Consider the following 20671-nt stretch of genomic DNA (forward strand, 5'->3'; position numbering starts at 1 on the left):
AAATAAATTACAAATTTTTTGTATCCAATATATTATTAACTAAATAATTAATGTTTGGCCCAATTCATATAATACAGCTAGTATATTGTTAACAACAGTTTATTTTACGTAAAATTAAATATGAGAAATGATTAATGTGATAAATGAATAAAATGCAATAAACAACAAAAATAGTATTAATGTAAAGCAAATTTAATATGAAATACAATAAATGAGTAATGTTGAATAAAAGTATAATTGTTTCGATACAGTTTCTAAATTCATTCGCCGAGATTATGTGATATAGGCCAATGTTAATATTGATATATATTTGAAACAAAAATTACCCAAACGTACTATACATATTAGTAAATATCTTACAACATTCGTCTTTTTTCTACACGCATTCTTATACCCGGTATTGGGGTCAACATAACTGCGTATGAAATAACGATTTTGTCCTGAGGATCCAAAGAGTAGACTTTAAAATTTCGAAGAACATTTGCCAAAACCATTTTCATTTCAATCATGGCAAGTTTACTTCCTGTAAATAAATTATTTTAATAAAATATTTTTTTTTGTTTTTGTAATTATTCACTAATCACTTACCGAGACAATTTCGTGGCCCGGCAGAAAATGCCAGAAATGCATAAGGATGAAGATTTTTATAGTTTTCAGGCAGGAAACGGTCTGCATCGAACACTTCGGGATTTTCGTAAACAGAAGGATTATGATGGATGCCATAGATGTTTATGAAAAGAGTGGAATTTGCAGGCAACACGTAATTACCTATTTCAATGACAACTGTTTAATACTTCAAGTCAATAAAAAATATAAAAAATTATTGTTGAAAAACAAATTCCAAGATATCAAAAATTACTTATTTTCATTTCCGAGGAATTTTTTCTTCCAATAAAAGGAGTTGGAGGATAGATTCTCATCGACTCCTGAGAATTGCAATATATAAAACTAATCTTTAAGTGTATTTAAAGAAATCAAGAAGTTACCTTAATTACGCATTCTAAGTACGTCATTTTCGTCAGGTCATCGATAGTAATATCCCTATTCATATCGTTTATGAAAATTTCTTGCAATTCTAGATACACTTTCTCTTGTATTTCGTGGAATCTTCCCAAAAAATAANCTATTAAAATTATTTATAATCTTAATTTACTCGAAATTTTTTATCTGAAAATAATTTATATCTTGAAAAATTATTATGTGCAGAAATATATCTTGCTTTAGATAAACTGAAGAAAAAAGTGGAAACACTTAAATAAACTGTAACATAAAAATAAAAACCTTCTCAAAATAATTTCAATGTTATATTATTTCATACAATTATCGTGTTTTAATTTTATTCGATATTAAAACATTTAATTCTTTCATATTTTAAAAATTTACTTGAATATTCTCAACATTCGGATTATTTCCTTTGAGTAAAAATTACTTTTGTGATTAAAAAAATGAATTTTGTGTTTAGTGCCACTCAAATTTGTTTAGGAAATTCATTGAAAAATTAATTTTGTGATATGAAATAATTCCATTGAACAAATTTTAATTTGCAATTTAAAAATTTTTTTGTAATTTTAATTTTGTGAGTACTTATTGTTAAAATAAAATAAAATTTAAATTTAATAATTAGTACAGCCTTATAGTTAAATTTAATTAAGATTTGTGAGTGAAAAATTAATTTTGTGATCTGAAATACTTCCATTTGAAAAATTTTTATTTGCAATTTTAATTTATTCAACATCTGAAATTAATTTTGTGATCAGTATGTGTCAAACAACTACTACTCTTAAATTACTAAAATTTAATAGCATAAATGACCTTTAACACAAAGGTCACCATGCCTTGTTTCCATTGTTCAATCTTTACCTCATCTTTCATATATTAAAGAAAAATGATGAGAAGACACACACCAAGATACATACATATCCACAAATTTATGTTTTCCCTATTTGATTTAGGAGGTGTCTAAACTTACAAATTTACAAAAATTCAAAGGGTGAAATTTGACACGGTCCGAATACTTATCTTTGTTCTGCATACACAACAGCCTGGGAAGTAATACAAAATTAATTATACGGTCTGTTTTTGCATGAAAAAAAGTTTCTGCTACGAGAAGTTTCCCTCAGTTGAACTGCGTTTAAGAGACACTTTGTGGCTTTAATCCGAACTGCTTTAAAAAATAGTCAAACTTTGTCAGCTGAAAAAACTTTAATTTTATTTTTGAACATAAATGTATACAAAGATTACATTTCCATAATATAATAATAATAACGATAACTTATAGTATTATTTTATTAACAAAAAATGGGACCTCATTGGACTTTATTAAACCCTGGGCCCGAAAAACCTAGATCCGCCCCTGTTTATCGCGCCGAATGAAAAATCTCACACATTTTAAAATTCTTTAAATTCTGTACAGTAGAAGAATAAAGAATTTTTAAATGTGTTACATTAGTCATTCGGTGTGATAATCCTTTACATACAACAATAATCTTAGTTTTATGAATCAAATACTATAATATAACAAAGAATAAAACGAAAACCATAAAAACATTTTTGTTATTTCAGCCAACAATTGTCACGTTTAAGCGATACTCAAATGGTAATAAATGGCACACTTTCATTGGTCAAGTAGACACCAATTGAAAATACAATACCTTAAAAATTTGAAGATATCATATTTCTCCTGATGTTTTCTTTAACGAACTGTTTCATTCACAGCCGAATATTAAACGGTAATCTGCTAACCAATCAAATTTCGCGAAAAATGGACCATATATATAAATTCGGCACCCTTGAAAACCATTTCAAACATATTTTGTGCTGGATGGTAACGTTGTGTTACGTAATTTTCTATTAGAATTCTGGTCCGATAGAAAGAAGGGGCAGTTGCAAAAGCAGGGTGAAGTAAATTAGACTTAAAGTAGTAGTTGACCTCTTCCCGTAAGAGAGGATGGTTAGAAACTACTAATTAAAACCAGTCTACTATTAATACCTGAAAAGTGATCTGTGTTAGATAGGTTGTGATGGCCTTGCTAACGTTGGAACTTGCTAACGTTAACGTCCAAAAAGCTTCATATGAAACTTGTTTAAATAACAAAATCTTGTAAAAATACGAGAATAATTACTTTTAGATGATCCCATAAAAAACTGACAAAAACTGGTGAAACGAAGATGAGAAAGTAAAGCTCAGCAACATGAGTAAAGGAAACTATTCGAAGTTGTGGCACAAGAATAGTGGAAGCAGATTTGAAGATTTGACAGTAAGATTCAACATGTGAATAAAGTGCACATCACACAGACTACAACTACAGGAAATTTTTAATAAAGCAATGTCGCCATGATAATAGATAGGAAAAATAAACATCTGCACAGGAAAAATACTTCGAGATCTTTTTTGTGTTTTAAAATCGTTGTATGCCCTGTACAATAATTTTGCAGAAATTTCCAAACAAAAAAACGACGATTATATGTGCTATCGTTATTGTCTTCATTGCCGTCTGGGCTTTTTTTAAACTCTTTCCGCCCTGTGGCACTAAGAGGGCCTCTTTTTGCAAGCCAATTATGGGTTCGGCCAGGCCCACAATGGTGCTTCCGGGTGGTGAGGGTCAGGGCCCGACATATCCGAACAAACCACCCCCCGAAAAATTCCTGGGGATTTTTCGACCCGTTCGGATTCGAACCCGGGGTCCCCCAGAGCGGTGGGCTGCCACCTTGACCGATCGGCCATCCGGCCGCATGCCGTCTGGGCTGCCGAGAGGTAACAGTGAACGTCATGTGGGAGTAGTTGAGTCAGAGATCGATGCCTCGTTTACAAATAACACAATCCGTTTATTAGACAATTTAACTTACAAAAAGTTCTACAGTCACGAAGGCTTGAAGTCCTTGTATACTTCGGCACGCAGTATTCAAAAAAGAAGAGGAAAGTCCGGCGAAGAAAGTGGTTTTCATTCGCTGACCGGATGTTGCATTCTAAGTCTAGTTGTCGAAAAGAAAACGATGTCCGATGAATGCAGATTGGAATGTTTGAAGTTTCTCTCAACGAAAGTCTAATACTTTCAAAGGATACATTGGCAAAGAATGAAGATGGAACCTTGCAGGAAGCACCCCAACAAGGGACATAACTTGGTGGGACGCCACGGCAAAAATACGTGATTTACTATAAAATGTATAACTACAATCAAATCGAAAGTAATCTTTTCTTATTATATCGTGAGTATTTGCCGTTAAATGCCATTATTAAAGAAACAATAATGATAAATGGGCGTTGGTGGTATCAATGTTTATATAAACGTCATGTGTTACGATATAACCCCAAAGAAAATTCAGTATTGAAAAACTAAACTTATTGTGAGATAAGCCCGGGGGGGTACCTGCCAAGGGTATCACATAATCGGCACAAAATCGTAAGAATCGATCTCTAAATCCTTTTCTAAGAGGGCGGTAAATGTTTAAGAACGATCCGGACAGTGAAGTCTAGATCTACGTCAGGTCCCGACACCAGTTAATCAAATTAAGATACGCGGATTAACACGCGTGTGATTTGATTCAGACAAAGATGAGACATTTCTTTAAACAAATAATAAAATATTTAATAAAATAAAAGTAAAAAAAATTACACAAATGGAATAGATCCAATTGTAATTAAAGGAATGAGACAATGGATTACTTAAAATATACGCTTCTTTAAGAGAGAGAGAGAGCTCACAAATGTAGTTATAAACATTCTACTTCAATTTACTTTATCTTTATCTTCTTCTGTATTCTCGGGGCATTCTTCATTTAATGGAGAAGTCTTGATTTGGCACAAAATTATAAATTCTCTTCCTTTTTACTATATTAACTCACTAGCTTACCCGTCGTGCATTGCTGCGATCTCAGAAGACAGGAAATTCAAGCAAACTCGTTATGATAAAATTAAATTTACATTTTATAATTTTTATTGAAACTTATTATTATTCAATTAATATGCATCTATGTCTTTAATTTAATAAAAATTATTCTTTCAATCACTATATCAGTGTATTTCTATTAATAGGACTTATCATACTGGTGTATAAGATTACAGCCTTACAGTTACACAGATTAAAATTGTTTTATTTTTCAATTACCAGGTAATTGGAAAATAAAACAATTTTAATCTGTGTAACTGTAAGGCTGTAATCTTATACACCAGTATGATAAGTCCTATTAATAGAAATACACTGATATAGTGATTGAAAGAATAATTTTTATTAAATTAAAGACATAGATGCATATTAATTGAATAATAATAAGTTTCAATAAAAATTATAAAATGTAAATTTAATTTTATCATAACGAGTTTGCTTGAATTTCCTGTCTTCTGAGATCGCAGCAATGCACGACGGGTAAGCTAGTGAGTTAATATAGTAAAAAGGAAGAGAATTTATAATTTTGTGCCAAATCAAGACTTCTCCATTAAATGAAGAATGCCCCGAGAATACAGAAGAAGATAAAGATAAAGTAAATTGAAGTAGAATGTTTATAACTACATTTGTGAGCTCTCTCTCTCTCTTAAAGAAGCGTATATTTTAAGTAATCCATTGTCTCATTCCTTTAATTACAATTGGATCTATTCCATTTGTGTAATTTTTTTTACTTTTATTTTATTAAATATTTTATTATTTGTTTAAAGAAATGTCTCATCTTTGTCTGAATCAAATCACACGCGTGTTAATCCGCGTATCTAAATTTGNAAAGGGGGGATACCTAGATCGGTAAAATACGCGAATTTCTTCCTACAATTTCGGTTGTTGTTCGGGGTACAGTTAAGGTTTTAACGAAGTTCGAGCGAATACATAATTAGCAAAAAAAAGTTGAAATAAAGTGATTGAACAAAAATTATTACAAATATCGTAAATAACAGTTCACAAATGCGTATGTAGAGATATTTTTTAAAAGGGGGAAATGGTCTTCACAATTTGAAATAGATCGAACACAGTGCTCGAATGCTCGTGTAAACGCGCGCCATCTATTGTAGGATAAATGTACTTCGGGGGAGTGTATTAAAAATCTTTCCAAAGTTTCATGGCAATCGTACTATGCCACAAACCTTTACGGGGGTGTATTAAACAACTTCTCAAAGTTTCACAGCAATCGGATAAACGGTGTGGTAATGCATGAAGGACACACACACACACACACATGCATTCATTTTTATATATATAGATTATTATAGTTGATTGGATACGACTAAGGGCGTTGGCCTTAGGAGCAAATATGGACTACGTCGATCTCATCTGGGATCTTCTGGCGTACTCCTCGAATTCTGAAAACTTTGACTATATCTCCTGATTTGCGACCAATCAGCATACTGGGATTTTCTCACGTGAACGGATGAAAAGGGGAATTATTGAGGGGTCGACAATTCCCATGGTGGTGAGATTTGTGTTAGATAAGTGGAAAAACAAAGGATGCTTCAACTTCCGTTAAAGGAAGTGGCTGTTTTATCAGTTTTTCCACTTTAGAAAACCGTTAATTTCACACCGAAATGAAAGAATATTTTAGTTTATATTTTTAACTTGATTTTTAAATTGTGAATTAGACCCAGGGGCTATTCGGATTTCACATTATTTTACATCAGAAACACCTGCTGATGAAAGAATAATAGAAAGAGATTTCACAGCCTGTATAATTATTTTAGTAAAAGCCCATAATTTTTAGTACTTGGTTAGTTGTAGTGGTTTGACACATACTGATCACAAATTAATTTCAGATGTCGATTAAATTAAAATTACAAATAATTTTTAAAATTAAATTAAGATTGCAAATAAAAATTTGTCGAATGCAATTATTTCAGATCACAAAATTAATTTTTCGATCACAAATCTTAATTAAATTAATTTTATTTTAACAATAAGACAAAGTTTAATATATTCTTTCTAATTATTATAAAATTAATTTGCTCTTGAGTCGATCGCGATTGAACCTCGTTTCAGTCAAGATTGAAACGGTCGAGGGAGGTCACACCAAGGCAAACGAGTTATAAGGATCTAGTTTAGTAGTATTTCAGAGTATAATACATATATTTTAATATATTTTTTAAAAGAAACAAAACTACTGAGAAATGTTATGTGTGTTTAACAAGGTTCGGAGGACTTTGATAATGTTAACAGCGGGTTTGGAAAAACCTGTGCGAACCCTCTGAATATCACCACTGAACGTAATAAAGACAGAAATTTTTCCATTTCAATGAGAGTGACCGAAAAATTGTAAATCTTGGAAATTTTCGTGGACACCCGGTCCTGAAATGAATTAGTTAGAAAACAAACGACTATTAAGTTTAACATATGTAGATTTTTACAGTTATGGTGAGAGACGTTTAAAATGCACAACAACCTTGTCACGTCTTTTGAAATATAGCCTGCTAGTGATGCGACAAAAGAGGCATTTGACATTGACCGGTATTAGCACCCTCGGGATTCGGCAGCCCGCGTGCATGCACCTACCAGGACCGTCTCTGATTCCATCCATTAGTCACTCGTAGAAAGCTATTTGACTAACTTGTAAGTGGATTATTTTTAGATTTAAAAAGTAAAAAATATTTTATGTTATTTTTATGTACGTTTCTTTACAAAGCTACATTTATTTATAATTTTCTTTAAAAGTATATTCATATAATTGAAGAATATTTTGTACCAGGTATGTGTACAGGTAAGTTCTTATAATTTTATTTTTAATTTTAGCCCTTATATCGTGGCTAGCGATTCAGAATGTAATTGTGATATTGAAAATTTATTTCAAAAAAGTTTTGGCTCGAGACCATATAACGAAAAAGAAAGCATTATTAAAAGAGAAAGACCAATGCCTAAATTAAATATAAATACGTCGACAAAAAATTTGTTCGACATTTTTTCGATAAAATTTATCAAGACATAAAATGGCTCTGTGGATGCATAAAAATGCAAAAATTCTTTTGTTGGCCTTGCCTACTATTTTCAAATGAAATTAGTGTGTGAAATAAAAATGGCTTTGAAAATTTAAATAATTTGAGTAAAGCTGGCAAAAGACCGTAAATGTCGCATCGATTGTCTCGTAAAATTGAAGCAATTTAGAAATCAAAGCGGAATAGAATTTAACATTAGTAAACAATATAAATAAATATTGAAAATTATCACTTAATTACGGCTAATAGATATATTATATCTAAATTAATAGATGTTATATGTTTTCCTCAAAGTAAGATTTGGCATTTAGAAGGCATAGGGAATCTATTGAATCAAATAATAGAGGTAATTATATTGAACTTGTTTATTTATTAAGTACGTCAGGTACTCTATTAAAAATACACTTAATGAAGTGTACGGATGTTACTATCTTATCGAACAAACGAATAAGAATGAACCCTGACACGCAATTAACTGATTGCCCCTGTAAGTCGGCTTCTTACAGAAACACAGCTTCCCTATCATGAAGTGTCACTGCACGCCACAGCTATTCTATGAAATATATCAAATTATTTTTAATCAAAGAAATAATAGCAAATTTTTGATAAGGCGGAAGGAGTCCGTAATAGACACAATTACCTAACTAAGATAATGATGATAATAACATTCTTTACATTTTTGGATGATAACATTTTATTGCAATCAAGACATTTCACTTCATAAATTCATATAAACTAAATGCAAACAAGACCCAAGTTTACTGCTTTGACTTTTGCTCTGTTATGTTGGTGTTCTCATGTTTCCTTTAACTGTATCTTCAGTTTTCAAGTACAGAACATCGAATCTATAAATGAAATACAATTTTTACTTCTATAATATACAATATCGTGTCTAGTGTTCTGTTTCTTTTTTCCGCAATTGTATACATTTTATATAAAAGGAAAGTAGAGTTTATCGACTATCTACTATATAATCAGTGTTTGTGTTAATAAGAAGAACATATTAATTATTCAAATATCTTAAATATCTTTATTAAACGTAGATTCATACAATTTTCATTCTATAGCATATCAGAAGAATACTAAAATCAAATGCAAATTTGTATCCAATACATTATTAACTGAATAATTTATGTTCGGCCCAATTCGTAGAATACAGCTATTGTATTGTTAAAAACAGTTTAATTTACGTAAAATCAAATATAAGAAATGATTAATGTCATAAATGAATAAAATGCAATAAACAACAAAAATAGTATTAATGTAAAGCAAATTTTATAAAAATAATCGTAATACATTTTATTGTTATCACTTTCATCTACAAAAATATAAAATACAATTAATGAATAATGTTGAATACAAGTATAATTGTTTCGATACAGTTTCTATTGATAAATACACTTGTCGATATTATATTATATAGGCCTATGTTTATATTGATGTATATTTGAAACAAAAATTACCCAAACGTACTGTACAGTACATCTTAGTTAATATCTTACAACATTCGTCTTTTTTCTACAAACATTCTTATACCCGGTATGGGGGTCAACACAACTGCGTATGAAATAACGATTTTGTCCTGAGGATCCAAAGAGTAGACTTTAAAATTTCGAAGAACATTTGCCAAAACCATTTTCATTTCAATCATGGCAAGTTTACCTCCTGTAAATAAATTATTTTCATAAAATAATTTTTTGTTTTGTATTTATTCACTAATCGCTTACCGAGACAATTTCGTGGACCGGCAGAAAATGCCAGAAATGCATAAGGNAAGTTTTAAATGTTAAGAAATTATAAATTAATCCGAAATTACAATTATTATTTACTATAATAATCAATTACGTTATTTGGGAAAACATTAGTTTACTTCAAAATAATATAAATAAGCACATTGAACTACACGCGTGCACGATTATATACTGTACTTATTTTCGTTGAGACCTTCAGTAAATTGTGCCTACCGCGAAAATAAAACCTTCCATATCTCTTATAACGTCTTCTTCAGACATTAAACCTTGTTTTACGTGAAGATCCAACAGTGAATCGATAAGACGTTGTTTTGTATTCATCTTTGGTTCCTCTTCATTACGTGTTCCATTGTTTAAGGAATGTTGCTGCTGCATTTTTTTCAGAAAGTTTTCTTTTTTTCTCTTGAACATCTACGCATTAAATTAAATCATTAATTACTTAAATCACAACACAAAATTTTATCCACATGTTGAGTTTACCTTTTCGTCGAAACGATGAATTATTTCAACATCTCTCTTGAAATTTTTTCCCATTTTACTCATGAAGAAAATTGGGGAAAGCCAGTACATTGGATTTAATAGCCATTGAGGAAAATACTTGAAAATTCTAAATTTTAATATAAATTTATTAATATATCAAAAGATAATTAATTCAAATTTAAAGCTTGGATAAGAAATGAAGTACTGTCAACTTGGAAGATGTTAAAAATTTACCTATTTTCATTTCGGAAGGATTTTTTCTTCCTATAAGTGGAACAGGAGGATAAATTCTCATCGACTCCTGAAAATTATAATGTATGAAACTAATTTTTGAAAGTATTATAAAAAATGAAAAATTTACCTTAATCACGCATTCTAAGTACGTCATTTTCGTCAGATCATCGATAGTAATATTCCTATTCATCTCATTTTCAAAAATTTCTTGCAATTCTAGATACACTTTCTCTTGTATTTCGTGGAATCTTCCCAGGAAATAGAGAGTCCATGACATGGCGTGGGCGGTCGTATCGTAACCCTGATATTCAAATACATTGAAATGGTATGTAAAACTGCATTCTTTTTAATGTATATTTTTAGTAAAATAAATATATTATAATAAACTTGTAAAATTAGGACATGACATTGATAAATCCTGTTTTTTTTTTTCATATTCCTGTGATATCGCTTTACAATCCACAACCACATTTTATGTAGCAAGTCTTTGCCGCGCATGTTCTGGCTAAATTTTACAAAATGTTGAAGCATCCAAACTGGGTGGAAAAGTACACAATGACATACAACATCCACGACTTAGAAATTCTATATTTTAGCTTCATAAGGTAAGAAGCTAAGGTTTTAGCTTCGAAAGAGAAGTAGATTAACATCGATGTCAAAATACAGTAAAAAACCAGGATTTACGAAAGTGTTATTTTCAACGTCGTATTCTCGAATCATAGTTTAACACCACAAATTTGCCACATTTCGCATCTGCAATTCAGGTATCCCTTCATACTATTTATGACAAAATATCAAAAATGATATTTCCAGAGAATACTGTTTTGTCCAATAAGAAAACAGTTCAGGAAGGTTCAAATAACGCAAATCGTGTCTGGCGTAAGTTTCGGAGAAAACATGGGAAAAAAGGCGTCATTTTCCGAAAAACACGCCTTGATATATGGAATCGAAAATAAAAAATAATATTAATAGAAAAGACTGTTACTTCTTGAGGAAAACGTAATTATTGGAGATTAGGCCTAATTTGTGAAGAAATACAGTACACTATTAACACTTCAGTTAGTAGTTTACTGCGTATAGAAACATAGAAAAAATTTGACATAAATAGGGAGAGATTAGAAAACCGTTTCAAATTAAAAGGTAATTAAAATTTTAAATAATTCATTTTGACAATTTTGTTTATAATTTTAACATGGGTAAGAAAATACAATGCTACACATGTACGCCATTGCAAAGGAAGATTCAGTTCGTCAATGAAACTAAAAATTCTACCCTCGATATTCGATATAATTTGAATAATTCTATGAACAAATTGTCTTCGGTCGATAGACGAAATAAGTGATGAACTGTGTAATTAGTCGATCGAGAAAGCAAAATACTCGTCGGCCCGCTTAAATTGTCTTGACTTACAAAAATTTACTGCATGTGGTAATATAACGACGTAGCTATATTTACGACATTTCCGGTTATTCCGGATTATGGACAGAATTATTTCGAATTACGAAAATTTTTCGGTCATCATCTCAGATATTATTCGCTTTGAATACTTTCAATCGTATTTATAAACGGAAATTGATTAACTAATATTCGAGAAAATAATTTGATAATGGAAAATTATTACCACAGAACTGAGTCATATATTTACAAACTACTGTTTTAATAAAGAAATATGAAAACACGCATTCGAAATGGACCAGATATAAAGTCGAAAAAGTAAGACTTCTATCCTTTTTTACCCGACTTTCCCGAAATAATTATATATAATAATCTGCTTCGAAACGTTAAAAATTTTCCGATAGATACACACTTTTAATTTGTCAAAATTTTACCTTTTTTGTATCTGTAAATATAGAGAAAATATATGCTAATTAATAAATTATTTCTTTTATATCCGAACTTTCTTTCAATGATATTTATCATAATAAAAATATAAAAGTACAAAATTCAAATTTCAGCACTACAAAGTTTTAAATGTTAAGAAATTATAAATTAATCCGAAATTACAATTATTATTTACTATAATAATCAATTACGTTATTTGGGAAAACATTAGTTTACTTCAAAATAATATAAATAAGCACATTGAACTACACGCGTGCACGATTATATACTGTACTTATTTTCGTTGAGACCTTCAGTAAATTGTGCCTACCGCGAAAATAAAACCTTCCATATCTCTTATAACGTCTTCTTCAGACATTAAACCTTGTTTTACGTGAAGATCCAACAGTGAATCGATAAGACGTTGTTTTGTATTCATCTTTGGTTCCTCTTCATTACGTGTTCCATTGTTTAAGGAATGTTGCTGCTGCATTTTTTTCAGAAAGTTTTCTTTTTTTCTCTTGAACATCTACGCATTAAATTAAATCATTAATTACTTAAATCACAACACAAAATTTTATCCACATGTTGAGTTTACCTTTTCGTCGAAACGATGAATTATTTCAACATCTCTCTTGAAATTTTTTCCCATTTTACTCATGAAGAAAATTGGGGAAAGCCAGTACATTGGATTTAATAGCCATTGAGGAAAATACTTGAAAATTCTAAATTTTAATATAAATTTATTAATATATCAAAAGATAATTAATTCAAATTTAAAGCTTGGATAAGAAATGAAGTACTGTCAACTATTAAATCTACATAAAATTTAAAATTATATTTCGTGTGAAAAACATTATAGAATTGTACTTAAATTAAANCAAATATTTTGCGTACTATAATCATTTTTTTCTATTTTTATGGTTATAAAATGTAAAAAAACTTTATAATTGTTAGAAAGTTGTTTATGTGACCTTTGTCTTTGTGATCGTCGCGCCCTCTCCTCTGCTATGTGTGGGGTCTGTGGAGTTATGTTCGTCAAGGGAGTTGTACTCTGGTCCAGTATAGTGAAGTTTGGAATGTGTGCTATGGTCTAACGGACATCGCTTTCTAGTTCTCTCCACTTTCTTTGTGTCAACTTCGACATTACCCTTCATCATATCCAAACCCTGACAATTATTATTTCACGTCGTAATTAATTTATTTCTGAGAGATATAAGAAATAAGTTGCTACACTTTATACTTTTATATGTAAATTGGATATTTGATCGTTAAGTTTACGCTATTGTGAGCCCGCAAATTTTTAAGGGGATCTTAAAATTAACGCTAATCGGTTTTTTCAAAATGTAAACAACCGCGGAAAAAAATTGAGAGTAAGATTGGAGGTCGAAGGGAAAGTTGACATTTAGTTGTGAAGACTGCAATGTCATCGTCAACAACGGACGATCATGTGACCCCTTTCCCACAACAATTGTATAAAAGCAAGAGCTGAAAGCTCCAGGCAATTGAAAGGAAGTTGTACTTGAAATAATGCACATAAAATTTCCAAGTTCTTGATCCTGTCGAGAAGACAATGTACAAGGACAGTGATTCTTTCTTCGTCGCATACAGTTCCTTCACGCATACAGGTATTTTCGATAGCGATCTGAGAACTCTCTCTCCACAGCTAACGGGAATTGGCTTAGCTAAGAGCTACCCTTTTTGTATAGAACTTCGTTAGTATTTAACCGCATTTAGCTTCCTATAACCTTTTGTAATTTAGATTTAGTTATGTAATAAATTTTTGTTTATGTCTGTTAAAAACCTGTCTGCTGTCACTCTGAAACATGGCCGACTACCTTTACTCCTTCGCCACTCGTGTAAAGCCTCCAAAAGACAAAGTGGGCGAGTTTTACCAACTCGACTGTAAGTGGCAATTAGGGTACAGACCCTGTGCCCTTGTATTCTCACACTATCATAAAGACTTCTCCTACAGTATTGAAGCAACAGAAGAAAAATACGAATATTAATGAATACTAATTATTTATTATTACAACACGAAATGTAATAAATTTTCACATACTCAAGTACTAATAGTTTACGAAAATTATTATTTTCGTAAACTATTAGTACTTAAGTGTATAAATTATTTTGCCGCCTTTTCTCCATACATGTAATCCTCCTCGAAACTTGTTTTAGTGTTGAAAGATCTCGAATCTTCTGATTTTGTGTTGCCAGATGTTTTCCCTTATTCCATAGTTGCTTTATTCTTCATAAGTGCTTTGCACCATACGAGGAAATTTATAAAGATCTTTTAACTGAAAGCAAGCAATTTAAAATAACATATTTTTTGCAAAAGGTAGAGCATGGATCTGAAGATAATGCAGAAAAATGCTAATAGGATAAGGATATCTTGCGAAAAAGAAAACCCCTTCGGTTAATAGTGCTTAATGAGGACGAAGAAAACGTTGTTTAATTTATATTAATATGTATCGCTTAAGAAAATTTTAATAAAGATATTTATCTTAATTATGAAAATATAATAGCATGTTTTTTTTAATTTTTGGCACCTAAACCCCTTTTCATACTTTGTTTCGTATAACACCGATTTTCATAACACGTGAATTATTTGGAACCTAACTTCCCGTGTTATACGGGGGTTGGTTACCTGTATTTATTATGATCACCACGTATAGCAATAATACTTCTTTATAATTTACAAACTTTTAAAATTCGTTTAGTCGATCAAAAATAAAAATTTGGAATATTTCATATTTATTCTACTGAAGTTGACATGAACATTTTAAAAATTTCATCAGATAAAATGTGACATCATATTATTTAATATAGATATTACATTTGTAAATATTACTTGAAAAACAAATGAAATATTCAACTGAATTTTCCATACCTGTGCATTGCGGACACATATTCTTGATTGTCGTTAGTCTGAGAATGTAGAGAAACTCCTACTGCTATATCTACAGTGCACAGAAATAAATTAATATTTATATTTTTAAAACAAATAAATGCACGTCGTATGAAAATAGTATTCAGTTTCGAGAAGGCAACGCAGAACAAAGTAATTTTACAAAAGAATACAGTACTGGACGAAATATTACCGTTTATTTAATCCTATAGTCAGCGATAGTTCTAACTGTTGTCACTAGACAGACCCAGTGATAATAAAAGTGGCATATACACTAAAGGAAAAGTCGTGCTGTGTGTCAATCTTCTAAACTACTAACTCAAACAGTTTTTATAACACTTAAACGTCGCACGGTAATTACTATTGTGCGACGTAATAGTGTTAATAACTGTTTGAGTTCGTGCCCCGTTCAGTGTTGCTTTTGTTGAAGAAAGTTTAGTAACTTTCTTTTCTTGCAGTAGCATTTGTATTTTCTAAAAACACTATGAAATATTTTGTATACATTTATATACATATCATTTTTGACGTAGATGTGAGCCCGCGGATTTTTGCGGGTCTTTTAAAAATTTAAATTTTTTTGTTAATTAACTTCGGAAAACCCGAAGATTTTGTACTAGATCGGATTACACCGATTGTATCACAACTCGCTGAGGAAGTTTACAGTTAGGCGTGAAAAATGCACCGTCATCGTTAACAAGAATCGATGACGTGTCAGCTCTCGCACGAAAAAGTATAAAAGCTCGAATCTCCGTATCCTCAGGGCGATTCGTCATAAGAAGTTATACTTAGTAATAGTGTCACCGAAACTCCCGAGCCTCCGTTCAGCAGACCCAATCCAGCTATAGAGAGAGGACCTCGAATAGAAAACACGGAAGACACCACACCCTAAACGTTCGCCAATTCGTCCTGCCACCGACAGGTATTTTGGGGTATATAGGATTTGTAAGCGCTCTCTCTCAAACTCGAAAATTCGTTCTCGAATTTATGTAAATAGTAGAGATAACCGCTTTTAACCTCTTGTAGTGCTTAGTTGAGTATATAATAAATGCTTATTTAGTTGTAAACCTGTTTTCTGTCATTTAAGGACGCCTATCAACTTGCTCACCTCCCTCCCCACTCGAACTGCCCTCCTAGCCATCCGACGACGCCGAGATCAGGTTTTATCAACCTGTTGCCGAGTAAGTAGTCAGTGGGAGATTGATCCCTGACCCGCGGTTTATCTCACATAAATAAGTCTTTAAATTTGTTTTCGTAGTAAGATGCAATTCAAAAAACTGATTATAACAAAATCGAGGGATACAGTTTGGCATNGTTAGCTCATCTCATAAAATATTGTTATTAATATAGTTTTTAAAAAATACTCCTATATAATCTTAGAAGTCTCCTCAACAAAAACGTGCATAAATTGTAAAATTATAATCAATAGAAATAGAGAAAACTGAATACTAACATCAAGAAGTCATACTTATGATAACTTCCAAAAACATGTACTCAGACAATCACTTACATTTTCCTTTGTTTCTGTCACAGTGTAATGAAAGTGGTCTAATAAGCTTCAGTAAACTCTAATGACAAAATGTATAACTAATATAATTATTTAGCAAGCAAAAAAAGCAGAGCTGCATCTCATTCATTGGAAGGAAAATTGCGTGTCATATACGACACGCGGCATCCCAAGAGGCTAGACAGACCCAGTGTTAATAAAAGTGGCATATACAATAAACGAAAAGTCGTGCTGTGTGTCAAACTTTTAAGCGACTAACTCAAACAGTTTTTTAACACTTACACGTCGCGCGGTAATTATTATCGTGTGACGTAATAGTGTTAAAAACTGTTTGAGGTCGTGCACTGTTCAGTGTTGCTTTTGTTGAAGAAAGTTTAGTAACTTTCTTTTCTTGCAGTAGCATTTGTATTTCTGAAAAACACTATGAAATATTGTGTATACTTGTGTATATATATTATTTTTGACGAGAATAAGTCTTTAAATTTGCTTCCTTAGTGGGAGTCAATTCGAAAAACTGATGATTACAAAATTGAGAGGTAGAGTTTGGCATTGCAACTACATATCTATCATCTAGCCCAGTGACGGGCAAACTACGGCCCGCGGGCCAGATGCGGCTCCCTGAAATGTTCTATCCGGCCTGCGCGACATTATTCGTAATCTGACGAATAAAAAAGAATGCATGCTATAAGAAAAATAAATATTCTCCTCTTTTTTTTCTCTCTTTCGTTTTATATCAGTGACGACATACAAATTTATTGACTTATCCTAGATATTGGAATGTTATGTTGAGAGTAAGAGACACTGGCTGCTGGCAACTTTGTAGCGAAGAGTAAAACTGGCAACTGAGCCTCCTGGCAATAGCTACCCTCTTTACCGTGGCTAGATATCGAAACACGTTTCTTGATTCAGACCTGTCTTAGCGTTGCTGGTTTGCTAGTTTTACTTTGCATATTGTGAAAAATTTTAGCCTTAAGATGTTATCTAAGAAACGTAAAGTTGATTCTGAGTGCCGTGTTTTCAAAGATGAATGGACTTGGAAGTACTTTTTCACAGTTTTTAGGGATAAACCACTACGTCTCATCTGCAACGAAATGCAGCAGTCTACAAAGAATATAACATTTCACGACACTTCAACTCTAAGCACAACGATGTCAAGGTTAGAGCCATGACCGAAGAAAAAAGAAAAGAAAAAGTAGAAGATCTACACAAAAACTATCAGGTCAGCAAAGTATTTTTAAGAAAGGAAATAGTTCTCAGCAAGCAGCTACACATGCTAGTTATGTTGTAGGATACAATATTGCTAAAAGTAACAAAGCTCTCTCTGATGGAGAGTTTGTTAAACACTGCATGCTCAAAGTTTGTGATATTTTATGTCCTGACAAAAGAAAAGATTTTGAAACAGTAAGCTTATCTCGGGAAACTGACTTCTAGAATCGAAGCAATGGATAAAAACATATTATCACAGTTGGAATCAAAGATTGGCCAATTTAAATTCTGTTCAATTACTATGGATTAAAGCTCTGATATAAATGATACTGCACAGTTACAATTATTTATAAGAGGTGTTGACGAAAACTTCTGTATTACAGAGGAAGTAGCATGCATGAGGCCGTTGAAGGAAACTATAACATGGTCAGATATTTTTCACGAATTTATGAAAGGAATTTCAACTTTGAAAGTACCTATATATTGCATATGTAGTATAACAACAGATGAAGAGTGAAATATGACAGGGAAAAAATCTGGATTTGTTGGGATCTTTACTGAAAAATATCCAGATAACAATGTTATATTTTTACCATTGCATCATACATCAAGACGCTCTGTAAATCTGCTTTGGATATGAAACCTATGCATGACGTTATTGTGAAGCTGGTTATTCGATCTCGAGGGGTTGCTCGCAGACAATTTCGGAAGTTTCTAGAATCCATGCAATCTGAGTACTCTGATATATTGTACTACTCGAAAGTAAGGTGGCTTAACGCAGGACGTGTCTTCGAGCGAGTTTGGCAGCTGAAAGATGAAATAGAGACATTTTTCGTTGAGAAACAGAGGTCTGCAGAGTATAAAATCCTGGAAGATACTGCATGGCTTTCGGATTTTACATTTTTTACGGATCTTCTCTGCCACATGAACAAGTTGAATGTTAAGATGCAAGGCAAAAATCAATTTATCGATATCTGGGGCCATCTCAAACATTTTAAACTACAACTTGTTCTATTCGCGAATCAGCTTGCTAAGAATGACTTATCTCACTTCCCGAGATTAAATTCAATAATCCCGGTGATGAAGGAAAAGCTTAAAAGTTACGAAGATAGTCCAAATCTGATATCTCATGCCCAGAAAGTTACTGCTGTTTGCTTCATCATATATATGTGAACAGGTGTTTTCTACAATGAAACTTCGAAAGAGTTGCCTTAGAAACAGACTGACAGATGAGCATTTAACTTCTAAGAATAAGTGCATTTCGGTTTGAACTAAATTATGAGAAACTTTTAGAAATGCAGTCACAGTTTCATTCATCACATTCTTCTTCATATTCTTTCAGTCATTAATAGGGCTTAGTATCACAAAAAATACAAGAATTTTGTAAAATGTATCATTGTTATTTTTTAATAAATTATATTGGCCCAGCTAAAGTGTTTTTTCCTTTCCTTTGGCTCTCTCTTTAAAAAGTTTGCCTATCACTAATCTAGCCTATATCCAAAATTTAATTACACTATTCGTTAGTTAAAAGATCGAAGAATTCATTACGTTGAGTGGGAACTGTGACGCATCGCGCGCAGCTGAGAGAAGCGCCGCCATTTTGAAGTCATTTCGAAATGGTGGTGCTTCCCCCCAGGGCTGTGCGTTAGATTTTCTAAGTATGATGGAAGTCTTTGAAATTCTGCCCCTTAAATGTTTTTTATGTCGCCCGCTCACGGTGCCGCCTGATGTGGCCGCATCTCTGCATCATAGCACGGCGGGGTCCTGCTTCCCCCGTTTCACATACTTCTATTTGTAAGTTTGGAGTACACAAACGCATGTCGGACCCGGAATTTTTGTCAAATCACCAATGTTGAAAAAAAATAATACCTGTGAAAAGAGAGAATTTTAAATTTTAAAATTATACTCGAAAGTATAAGTGTAAAGAAAGCGGCGAATGATGTGAGCCCGCAGATTTTTAAGGGGATCTTAAAATTAATGCTAATCGGTTTTTTCGAGATGTAAACATCCACAGAAAAAAAATCAGATCGGATGTCAGTGGGAAAGTTGACACTTAGTTGTCAAGAATGCACTGTCATTGTCAACAACGGACGATCATGTGACCCCTTTCCCACAACGATTGTATAAAAGCACATACTTTTCGTTTAGTATACATTTTGACTCGAGAAGCTACGACGCTCGTTTCAGTTTAAATTTACAGCTATCGTCAATATTTATCGATTGCATGGACAAACCATTAATGGCAAAGTTATGGTAAATATATATGGTGTTAAATTTAAAAATTAAGAAAATTTAATAGAATGTAGGCCTATGCTCGTCGAAAAGCTAAATCAAAACATAGAAATCGTCTACTGTTGAAAAGGGCTTTTCAAGAGCAATCCAGATATACCCATAAAAACCATATAATAGAGTGAAACAGTGCCAGGAACGTAAAAACAAAAATAGAGATACGAAAGACTTCTTACTGTAAAAGAATGATTATGACATACTTATAGTACGCTAAAAGAAAATAATATCCGTTGACGTACACGTATTCACGTAAAACACACAGCCATGTTTGGACACAGCCACACTCCACTTTTTTTTAAATTCATTTTATACTTTTTTTAAGTTATAAGCAATAACATGGAAAAATAAATACTTATTTAATGTTTACATGTCAACAAATAATTATTTATAATTTTTAAATAAATATTTTACATTAGAAGTACCTGCAATAATATCGAGAGTGCAATTTTTCATCCATTTCAGGACATCGAATATTTCATTCTCCTGCAATTGTTTGAGTTTTTCCACTAAGACATTTGAATGCTCCATAAATACATTTTGATCCTCTTTCACATTCCAGAGATGAAAATGTGGAGCTA

General features: G+C 31.9%; 2 protein-coding genes and 1 pseudogene across 2 annotated transcripts; 1 reads left to right on the forward strand and 2 right to left on the reverse strand.

Moving 5' to 3' along the window:
* Nucleotides 1-480: 480 nt before the first annotated feature.
* Nucleotides 481-1115, reverse strand: LOC111627634 (cytochrome P450 4C1-like). Its single transcript, XM_023371217.1, has 3 exons — nt 987-1115; nt 860-926; nt 481-768 (listed from the first exon to the last, which is right to left on the reverse strand). The coding sequence occupies exons 1-3, from the start codon at nt 1047-1049 to the stop codon at nt 581-583; spliced, it is 318 nt and encodes a 105-aa protein (XP_023226985.1). The 5' UTR covers nt 1050-1115; the 3' UTR covers nt 481-580.
* An 8679-nt stretch (nt 1116-9794) lies between these two features.
* Nucleotides 9795-10254, reverse strand: LOC111627635. Its single transcript, XM_023371218.1, has 2 exons — nt 10132-10254; nt 9795-10062 (listed from the first exon to the last, which is right to left on the reverse strand). Exons 1-2 carry the CDS (start codon nt 10219-10221, stop codon nt 9847-9849), a joined length of 306 nt encoding a protein of 101 aa, XP_023226986.1. The 5' UTR covers nt 10222-10254; the 3' UTR covers nt 9795-9846.
* A 7947-nt stretch (nt 10255-18201) lies between these two features.
* LOC111627623 lies at nt 18202-18977 on the forward strand (annotated as a pseudogene).
* Nucleotides 18978-20671: the final 1694 nt, after the last annotated feature.

Source organism: Centruroides sculpturatus, unplaced genomic scaffold, assembly GCF_000671375.1.
Source record: "Centruroides sculpturatus isolate CEXI.00-Female unplaced genomic scaffold, Cexi_2.0 scaffold461, whole genome shotgun sequence".
NCBI classification, from domain to species: domain Eukaryota; kingdom Metazoa; phylum Arthropoda; class Arachnida; order Scorpiones; family Buthidae; genus Centruroides; species Centruroides sculpturatus.

Excerpts from the sequence above, each read along its gene's own strand:
- LOC111627634 (XM_023371217.1), bottom strand. The coding sequence starts at position 1,049 with ATGAATAGGGATATTACTATCGATGACCTGACGAAAATGACGTACTTA. Across the intron at positions 927-986 it reads ACTTAGAATGCGTAATTAAG|GAGTCGATGAGAATCTATCC; the intron begins GTAACTTCTTGA and ends TGCAATTCTCAG. Across the intron at positions 769-859 it reads TTCCTCGGAAATGAAAATAA|GTAATTACGTGTTGCCTGCA; the intron begins GTAATTTTTGAT and ends TCATTGAAATAG.
- LOC111627635 (XM_023371218.1), bottom strand. The coding sequence starts at position 10,221 with ATGTACTGGCTTTCCCCAATTTTCTTCATGAGTAAAATGGGAAAAAAT. Across the intron at positions 10,063-10,131 it reads TTCATCGTTTCGACGAAAAG|ATGTTCAAGAGAAAAAAAGA; the intron begins GTAAACTCAACA and ends TTTAATGCGTAG.